General features: G+C 46.4%; 1 protein-coding gene across 1 annotated transcript; it reads left to right on the top strand.

Moving 5' to 3' along the window:
• The first annotated feature begins 4,297 nt into the window (after positions 1–4,297).
• On the top strand, positions 4,298–4,489 carry LOC115896799 (cytochrome c oxidase subunit 7C, mitochondrial-like). The gene has a single exon (XM_030928115.1). It carries the CDS (start codon positions 4,298–4,300, stop codon positions 4,487–4,489), a length of 192 nt encoding a protein of 63 aa, XP_030783975.1.
• The last annotated feature ends 6,240 nt before the right edge of the window (positions 4,490–10,729 follow it).

Here is a 10,729-nt window from a genome sequence, read left to right as displayed (position 1 = left end):
GGTTAGGAGTTTGAGGTCAGCCTGGCCAATATGGCAAAACCCCATCTCTACTAAAAATACAAAAACATTAGCCAGGCATGGTGGCAGGTGCCTGTAATGCCAGCTATTTAGGAGGATGAGGCAGGAGAATCGATTGAACCCGGGAGGTGGAGGTTGCAGTGAGCCAGATCACGCCAGTGCACTCCAGCCTGGGCAAAAGAGTGAGACTCTGTCTCAAAAAATAAAAAGGGGGGCCGGGTGTGGTGGCTCACGCCTATAATCACAGCACTTTGGGAGGCCAAGGCGTGTGAATCACTTGAGGTCAGGAGTTCGAGACCAGCCTGACTAACATGGAGAAACCTGTCTCTACTAAAAATGGAAAACTAGCTGGACATGGTGGCATATGCCTGTAATCCCAGCTACTTGGGAGGCTGAGGCAGAAGAATTGCTTGAACTCAGGTGGCAGAGGCTGCAGTAAGCCGAGATCTCGCCACTGCACTCCAGCCTGGGGGTGACAAGAGCAAAACTCTGTCTCAAAAAAAAAAAAAAAAAAAAAGGAAATGCTAGGTCACAAGGAGGTCTCATATACCATTGGTTGACATAGAAATATATGCAAATTTGCAATAACTTCCAACATTTTAAACGCACATCTCCTTTGACATGGCAATCCTGCTAATGAGATGAAGGAGAGACACTAAATGAATTTCTTTCTTTCTTTTCTTTCTTTCTTTTTTTTTTTTTTTGAGGTGGAGTCTCGCTCTATCGCCCAGGCTAGAGTACAATGGTACGATCTCAGCTCACTGCAACCTCCGCCTTCCAGGTTCAAGTAATTCTCCTGCCTCACCCTCCCAAGTAGCTGGGATTACAGGCATGGGCCACCACGGCTGGCTAATTTTTGTATTTTTAGTAGAGACAGGGCTTTGCCATGTTGGTCAGGCTGGTCTCGAACTCCTCACCTCGTGATCCGCTCACCTCAGGCTCCCAAAGTGCTGGGATTATAGGCGTGAGCCACCGCACCCAGCCTCTAAATGGATTTCTTATTGTAGGACTTCTTCAAGACAAGAATGTGATATGTAACATCTCCCAAACATATTTAAACCCAGGTTCCTCTTCCTACGAGACATCTCATAGGACTAGAGTTCCAAGGAAGACATTTGGAAACACTCAATTAGACCATGCATGAGAGAGCTCCTGGCACAGACGGTTTTCCAGAAGACTTTCTATTTTCTTCTGCTGGTCCCAAGATTGGCCTCAGACCTCTTATCCCATCATCACCATCTGTTCCTTACGACCAAAGTCTCTCTCTTCCCTGCCCTGCTACACAATCACATATATTTCAACAACTGCCCTCTGCCCCCCTTTCTCTGAAGTATAGATTCCTTTAGGAGTTTCCTAAAGATCTTTATGGCTCATAGTCATGAGGAATGAAGAACAAAAATGTTTTCTCCTCCAATGTCCTTCTCTTTGATCATTTTGTCTCTATAAGAAATGGCAAGGTCAAACAGATATAAGAGGTGAGCCTGGGTATGTGAAAGACCCCAGCTAGAATTCACTAAATTTCAAAGAAAAATTAGATATTATGCCAGACACAGTGGCTCACACCTGTAATCCCAGCACTTTGGGAGACTGAGTCAGGCAGATCACCTGAGGTCAGGAGTTGGAGACAACCTGACCAACATGGAGAAACCCCGTCTCTACTAAAAATACAAAATTAGCCGGGCGTGGTGGCACATGCTTTTAATCCCAGCTAGTCAGGAGGCTGAGGCAGGAGAATCCCTTGAATAGGAAGGTGGGAATCTCTACAAAGAGGACCCTGTATGCTGTAAACAGTGGGGCACTGGTAACCGGATGCTACCTACACAAGTGAGGTCTGAAATTAATCCCTACATGAATGAACAAACTAACTGGATGTACATTGAGTATAAGTCAGTACATCATAGTGACTGCCTTGAGAATTAAAAATAGAGAGAGATCAGCAGGGCGCAGTGGCTCAAGCCTGTAATCCCAGCACTTTGGGAGGCCGAGACAGGCGGATCACGAGGTCAGGAGATCGAGACCATCCTGGCTAACACGGTGAAACCCTGTCTCTACCAAAAAATACAAAAAACAAAAAACAAAACTAGCCGGGCGAGGTGGCGGGCGCCTGTAGTCCCAGCTACTCGGGAGGCTGAGGCAGGAGAATGGCGTGAACCCGGGAGGTGGCGCTTGCAGTGAGCCAAGATCCGGCCACTGCACTCCATCCTGGGCGACAGAGCAAGACTCCGTCTCAAAAAAAAAAAAAAAAAAGAGAGAGAGAGAGAGATCTTGGCAAGAAGCAGGCCCAGTTGAGTAAGACTATCTTGTTTGATGAAGTGAGCTGTTCTCATGTCACAGCGACAGTATGAGAGTCTAAGAAATTCCTAGTGAAGACTGGGCACGGTAGCTCACACCTGTAATCCTAGCACTTTGGGAGGCCAAGGCAGGCAGATTGCCTGAGCTCAGGAGTTCTAGACCAGCCTAGGCAACATGGTGAAACCCCGTGTCTACTTAAAAAAAAAAAAAAGAGCCGGGCATAGTGGTGGGCGCCTGTAGTCCCAGCTACTCGGGAGGCTGAGGGAGGAGAATTGCTTGAACCCGGGAGGCAGAAGTTGCAGTGAGCCTAGATCGAGCCACTGCACTCCAGTCTGGCTACAGAGTGAGACTCCGTCAAAAAAAAAAAAAAAAAAAAAAATAGAAATTCCTAGTGAAATAGATAGCTTTTGCTCTGCTGGGCAAAGTTTCTATGGCTTCTCACAGGTACTGAATCCCAGCAGACAGCTGGGGGAAGATGATTCTTCTAATAGCATTTGTCAATAGATCTGTATCCTATTCTAATCTACACAAACAGGCGTGTGCACGTGTGTGTGTGTATACATTTTTTATTTTATTTTTTAGAGAGGGGGTATTGCTTTGCTGCCCTGGCAGGTCTCAAACTCCAGGCTTCAAGCAATTATTCCTCCTCTACCTCCCAAAGTGCTGGGGTTACAGGTGTGAGCTGACTCTAGAGTGTCTGAAATTCCTTGAATACAAAGCACAATGGAGGCACAAATTGTTGTTATTATTAAGATAGACCAGCCAGGCGCAGTGGCTCACGTCTGTAATCCCAGCACTTTGGGAGGCCGAGGCGGGCAGATCGCAAGATTAAGAGATCGACATCATCCTAGCCAACATGGTGAAATCCTCTTTACTAAAAATACAAAAATTAGCTGGGCATGGTGGCGCGCACCTGCAGTCCCAGCTACTAAGGAGGCTGAGGCAGGAGAATCACTTGAACCCAGGAGGTGGAGGTTGCAGTGAGCAGATATCACACCACTGCACTCCGGCCTGGCGACAGAGCAAGACTCCATCTCAAAAAAAAAAAAAAAAAAAAAAAAAAAATATACAAAGGAGGAAAAGAAAGGTTAACTGTATGCACAGTTGAAAGATCAGTTTTTTTCTTGTTTGTTTGTTATTTTTTTTGAGAGGGAGTCTCGCTCTGTCGCCCTGGGTGGAGTGCAGTGGCCAGATCTCAGCTCACTGCAACCTCCGCCTCCTGGGTTCTCGCCATTCTCCTGCCTCAGCCTCCTGAGTAGCTGGGACCACAGGCGCCAGCCACCTGGCCCGGCTAGTTTTTTGTATTTTTAGTAGAGACGGGGTTTCACCGTGTTAGCCAGGATAGTCTCGATCTCCTGACCTCGTGATCCGCCCGTCTCGGCCTCCCAAAATGCTGGGATTACAGACTTGAGCCACCGCGCCCGGCCTGAAAGACCAGTTTTATAGAGGACTCCAAATCACCATAATTAATGATTGTGGGGTGTCTTATATACCACCCACAAGACATTATTACAGTTTGAATGTGTTCCCCATTCATGTGTTGGAAACTTAATCCCCTCTACAACAGTGTTAAAACGTGAGACCTTTCAGAAGTAATTGGGCCGTGAAAACAAGGTCTTTTTTTTTTTTTTTTTTTTTTGAGACGGAGTCTCGCTCTGTTGCCCAGGCTGGAGTGCAGTGGCTGGATCTCAGCTCACTGCAAGCTTCGCCTCCCGGGTTTACGCCATTCTCCTGCCTCAGCCTCCCGAGTAGCTGGGACTACAGGCGCCCGCCACCTCGCCCGGCTAGTTTTTTGTATTTTTTAGTAGAGACGGGGTTTCACCATGTTAGCCAGGATGGTCTCGATCTCCTGACCTCGTGATCCGCCCGTCTCGGCCTCCCAAAGTGCTGGGATTACAGGCTTGAGCCACCGCGCCCGGCCGAAAACAAGGTCTTGATGAGGTGCCGCCATTTCATCCGTACTCGGTGCGGTGCTTCCAGCCGCGCTATGTTGGGCCAGAGCATCCGGAGGTTCGCAACCCCTGTGGTCCAGAGGAGCCACTATGAGGAGGGCCCTGGGAAGAATTTGCCATTTTCAGTGGAAAACAAGTGGGCATTATTAGTTAAGATGTGTTTGTATTTTGGATCTGCATTTGCTGCACCCTTCCTTATAGTAAGACACCGACTGCTTAAATCATAAGGACCTTTCAGTTCATCCATTTAACAGATATGAAGAGCATTTTAAGAGATACAGCCTCTGGAAATGGATCAAACTCTAACTCATGGCATACTAGATATGTTTGTCAATAAACTTATGACATGAAAAAAAAAAGAAGTAATTGGGCCATGAAGGCTCCATCCTCATGAATGGATTAACACTGTTATCTTGGGAATGGGATGAGTTTCCTTTTTGAGACAGGGTCTCACTCTGTTGCCCAGGCTGGAGTACGGTGGTGTGATATCTGCTCACTGCAACCTCCACCTCCTGGGCTCAAGTGATCCTCCTGCATCAGCCTCCCAAATAGCTGGAATTACAGGCATGTGGTACCATGCCTGGCTAATTTTTGTATTTTCAGTAAAAAAGAGGTTTCGCCATGTTGCCCAGGCATCTCAGACTCCTGACCTCAAGACATCCTCGGCCTCCCAAAGTGCTGGGGTTACAGGCGTGAGCCACCGCGCTGGCCAAAGGTGTGGATTTCTTATAAAATGATGAATTCAACCTCCTTTTGCTCTCTCCTCCTCATTTGCCCCTCTGCCCTCCACTGTGGGATGACGCAGCAAGAAGGGTCTCATGAGGTGCCAGCCTCACGATCTCGGATTTACCAGTCTCCAGAACTGTGAGCCAATAAATTTAGTTTTTTGAGGGGTTTTTTTGTTTTTGTTTTTTTGGATAGATTCTTGCTCTGTCACCCAGGCTGGAGTGCAGTAGCACAATCTCACTGCAGCCTCTGCCTCCTAGGTTCAAGTGATTCTCATGCCACAGCCTCCTGAGCAGCTGGGACTACAGGCACATGACACCACGCTTGTCCAATTTTTGTATTTTTAGTAGAGACAGGGTTTCACCATGTTAGCCAGGCTGGTCTTGAACTCCTGGCTTCAAGTGATCCACCTGCCCTCCCACAGTGCTGGAATTACAGGCATGAGCCACTGCACCTGGCCCAAATTTCTGTTTATTATAGATCACCCAGTCTATGGCATTGTGTTATAGTAGCACTAAATGGACGAAGACAGTGATGAAGAATGTGTACAATTTTAAAAGCACATGTAAACTTTGACACACACAGTAGAAAGGAAAAGTTACATTGAGCACAATGTCTCACACCTATAATCTCAGCACTTTGGAGGCTGAGGTGGGAGGCTCCCTTGAGCCCAGGAGTTTGAGGCTGCAATGAGCTATGATTGCATCACTGCACTCCACCCTGGGTGACAAAGTGAGACCTCATCTCTAGTTTTCTTTTGTTTTGTTTTGTTTTTTTGAGAGAGAGGGTTTCGCTCTTACTGCCCAGATTGAAGTACAATGGAGAGATCCCGGCTAGCTGCAGCCTCCGCCTCCCGGGTTCAAGTGATCCTCCTGCCTCAGCCTCCCGCGTAGCTGGGATTACAGGCACATGCCACCATGCCTACCTAATTTTGTATTTTTAGTAGAGATGGGGTTTCACCATGTTGGTCAGACTGGTCTCAAACTCCTGACTTCAGGTGATCTGCCTGCCTCAGCCTCCCAAAGTGCTGGGATTACAGGCATGAGCCACTGTGCCCAGCCTCGAGACCTCATCTCTAAAAACAAAACAAAACAAAACAAAAAAGGAAATATAGTTTGGCCAAGACAGGTAAATTTAAAAGTCAATATATTTGTTTCAGTAAAATATAATCAGGAAGATAAATCTTTAACAAGCAATTTCTAACCTGTGTCCAAAGCCAAAGATAATTTTAAATTACTCATTGATTTAAATTATGAAAACAAAGGTATCCTACTTGTTACTCTAAATAATTGAGAGTTAACTAGAAATTTAAAGATTTTTTACGAATAAAGGAATGAGTTCCTAAATTCTTGAAAATTTGATTTATGATAACTTTCCTTTCATTAAGTGTAATTAAAGTAATGAGATTTTAAAAACTGACAAATGGAAACAAAAACTAATAACATGAAGAACTAAGATTTGAATGTGTTTGTGCATAAGTGAAAGTCATGTTTTTTTAATTAAGGATGAATCTAAGAAATACAATTGCAATTGAAAACGCAATGCATACTTCTCCAAAACCTGCTCGGTCTTATTAAAAACAGCTAACTTTTTTTTCTACTAACCTTTTAATCTGAGTTCCCCTTCTTCTTTACTGAAAGATAACATCTACTCTTTGAAATCACCTCTACTGGTTAAAATTAATGAATTGAGGGGGAGGGGACCCTTGACAATTCTGCCTCCAGCCATGGCAGATTAATTTGTAACATACCAACACAGTCTCTCCAGAAATACATGAACAAAATGGAGACGGGGGAAATCGTCCGTTGGGTGTCATCAGACTGGTACCAAGGCATCCAGGACTTGTAAGGGGCAAGATTCCACAGAGAAGGGAATCTTAGGTGTGAGCCTGATATTAGTCATCTGTAGCAGTGTTTTTGGGGGGGGGGCGGGGGCGGGGGCGGGGGCAGGGGGGGCGGGGGCGGGGGCAGGGGGCGGGTTGTGGGGAGGTAGGGGAGACAGGGTCTCTCTTGTGTTGCCCAGACTGGAGTGCAGTGGTGCAATCATGGCTCACTGCAGCCTTGATCTCTATAGCTCAGGCGATCCTCCCACCTGTGCCCCTGGAGTAGCAGAACTACAGGTACACGCCCCCACATCCAGCTAATTTTTAACTTTTTTTGTAGAGACAGGGTCTCACTATGTTGCTCAGGCTGGTCACAAACTCCTGGCCTCAAGTGAACCTCCCACCTCGGCCTCCCAAAGTGCTGGTATTACTACAACCATGAGCCACCATGCCTGGCTGCAGTTTTTCTTTTCAGAGCATTTGATGATTCATATCAAACTATCAGAAAACAGCAGATGTAATCCAAGCACTTTGGGAGGTGAAGGCAAGAAGATCACTTAAGGCCAGGAGTTCAAGGCCATCCTGGACAACATAGTGAGACCCCCCAGCTCTACAAATATAAAAAATAAATAAATAATTTCACTGAAAAAAAAAAGAAAGAAAGCAGAATGGTGGCTGAGAAAATAGAAAATCAGCAGTCTGAGGCCGGGCGCGTGGCTCAAGCCTGTAATCCCAGCACTTTGGGAGGCCGAGACGGGTGGATCACAAGGTCAGGAGATCGAGACCATCCTGGCGAACACAGTGAAACCCCGTCTCTACTAAAAATACAAAAAACTAGCCGGGCGAGGTGGCGGGCGCCTGTAGTCCCAGCTACTCGGGAGGCTGAGGCAGGAGAATGGCGGGAACCCGGGAGGCGGAGCTTGCAGTGAGCTGAGATCCGGCCACTGCACTCCAGCCTGGGCGACAGAGCAAGACTCCGCCTCAAAAAAAAAAAAAAGAAAAAAGAAAATCAGCAGTCTGTATATGGCCAGTTGATGCAGTAATTTCATAAAAATAAGTCTAATTTCAGCCAAATATATATTACTAGCAGAAATGAGAAAGGCATTACCAACCTTTCCAAATAAGCACTTCAATGATATTCAGCCTGATCTTCATTCACAATAGTCACTTTTCTCCTGAATCATAATCAGAGTGGAATAGAGAGAGAGAGAGAGTCTTGCTCTGTCACCCAGGCTAAAGAACAGTGGCACGATCGTGGCTCACTGCGACCTCCACCTCCAAGGTTCAAGCAATTCTCCTGCCTCAGCCGCCTGAGTAGCTGGGATGACAGGCATGCAGCACCACGCCTGGCTAATTTTTGTATTTTTTAGTAGAGACAGGGTTTCACCATATTGGCCAGACTGATCTCTAACTCCTGACCTCAGATGTTCCACTCACCTCGGCCTCTCAAAGTGCTGGGATTACAGACATAAGCCACAGTGCCTGGCCCAAAATGGAATATTTTAAAGCCTTAACAAAATAAACATTGTAAGTTAACTTGGTGAATAGTTAAGTAATCAATGATAAAGAACCCTACAAATTGCCAGGTATGGTGGCTCATGTCTGTAATCCCAGCACTTTGGGAGGTCGAGATGGGTGGATGACTTGAGCTCAGGAGTTGAAAACCAGCCTGAGCAACATGACAAAATTCCATCTCTACAAAAAATACAAAAAAAAAGAAGAAATTAACCAGGCGTGGTGGCATGTGCCTATAGTCTCAGCTACCCAGAGGCTGAGGGGGAAGGATTGCATGAGCCCCAGGAGGTTGAGGCTATAATGAGCCATGATGACACCACTGCACTCCAGCCAGGGCGGCAGAGCAAGACCCTGCCCCAAAAAACAAAACAAAAACAAAACAAACAACAACAACAAAAACCTACAAATCAACCAAAGGCAAGAGAATGCTCTGTTGCAGGTGGGTTCTCCAGAAGCAGATGCTAAGATAAAGTCTGGGGTATAAGATGTTTATTAAGGATCAACACATGTCAGGCAAGGCACAGGGGCTCACGCCTGTAATCCCATCACTTTTGGAGGCCAAGGCAGGGGGATCATTTGAGGTCAAGACCTCGAGACCAGCTTAGCCAATATGGTGAAACCCCATCTCTACTAAAAATACAAAAATGAGCCGGGTGTGGTGGCAGGCACCTGTAATCCCAGCTACTCAGAAGGGTAAGGCAGGATAATCGCTTGAACCCAGGAAGCAGAGGTCGCAGTGAGCTGACATCCCACTGACTACTTCACAAAGAGTGAAACTCCATGGCAAAAAAAAAGCAAAAACAAAAACAGAATTAGTCAGGTGTGGGGGCCTAGGGGAGACGAGGTTGTAGTGAGCAAAGATGGCACCACTGTACTCCAGCCTGGGTGCTAGAGCCAGACCTTGCCTCAAAAAAAAAAAAAAAAAGGAGATGAAGTCTTGCTCTGTCACTCAGGCTGAAGTGCAGTGGCACAATCATAGCTCACTGTAGCCTCTATCACCTAGGCTCAGCCGATTCTCCTGCCTCAGCCTCCAGAGTAGCTGGGACCACTACACCTGGCCCAACTTCTAGAACAGTGCCTGATACATACGGAAATGCAGTACTATTAGAGGAGTAAGTTAATTCCTGAGTAGCAGCATATTGACTTCATTTCTTCACCTTTGTTCCATCCTCCACCTACCCAGGCAACCCTTCTTAGCTAAGGCTATGGATTGGAACACCTACAAGTGGTTTTTCCACATGGCCTGGGCTTCCTCAAACATGGTGACTGTATTCCAAAGGTGAGCATCCCTGAGCGGGGAGGGGGGAGTCAGCCAAAAACTATATGGACTTTCATAACTAGCCTAAGTGATCAAATTCCATCATTTCCATCACATTGTATTTGCTGAGGCAGTTATAACGATTTTCCCAAGGTCAAAGGTAGGGAACAACCTGCCTCAGTGGAGGAAGATCAGTATCATATTATAAAAAGAATATGCGAGATGAGATACATACTATCTGCCATAACACTCATATTTCACTTGCAGTCATGTTATCAGGCCTCCCCACTCTAACCATGCATCCTTTTTTGTTGTTGCTTTGTTTTGTTTTGTTTTGAAATGGAGTCTCGCTCTGTCTCCCAGGCTGGAGTGCAGTGGCGCGATCTCGACTCACTGCAACCTCCACCTCCCAGGTTCCAGCAATTCTCCTGCCTCAGCCTCTCAAGTCGCTGGGACTACAGGCACATGCCACCACACCCAGCTAATTTTTTTTTTTTTTTTTTGTATTTTTAGTAGACATGGGGGTTTCACCATATTGGCCAGGCTGGTCTTGAACTCCTGACCTCAAGTGATCTGCCCGCCTCGGCCTCCTAAAATCCTGGGATTACAAGCATGAGCCACCATGCCTGGCCAACCATCCATTCTTTGTGCAGCATTCGGAAGATTTGCAATGAAAATACGAACAAAACAGCACGCTTCATTATTGTTCCCGAAACTCAGAATTAAGGGAGCAAGGCTGCAGTGAGTGGAAAAGTGGCACATTGGGAATGTTTTTCGTTTGTTTCTTTTTGTTTTTAGAGACAAGAGCTTGCTCTGTCACCCAGGCTGGAATGCAGTGCAGGATCTCAGCTCACTACAACCTCAACCTCCCAGAGTTAAGCAGTCCTCTCACCTCAGCCTCCCAAGTAGTTGGGGCTACAGGTACATGCCACCATGCTTAGCTAATTTTGTTTAGTTTTTGTTGTTGTTGTTGCTGTTTTTGTTGTTGTTGTTTTGAGATAGAGTCTCGCTGTGTCACCCAGGCTGGAGTGCAGTGACACAATCTTGATTCACTGCAACCTCCGCCTCCCAGGTTCAAGCAATTCTCCTGCCTCAGCCTCCCAAGTAGCTGGGACTACAGGCACGTGCCACCATACCTGGTTAATA

This window comes from Rhinopithecus roxellana, chromosome 4 (assembly GCF_007565055.1).
Source record: "Rhinopithecus roxellana isolate Shanxi Qingling chromosome 4, ASM756505v1, whole genome shotgun sequence".
Classification (NCBI taxonomy): Eukaryota; Metazoa; Chordata; class Mammalia; order Primates; family Cercopithecidae; genus Rhinopithecus; species Rhinopithecus roxellana.
Note: the sequence above shows the minus strand (reverse complement) of the source record. Positions and strands in the feature narration are given on the sequence as shown.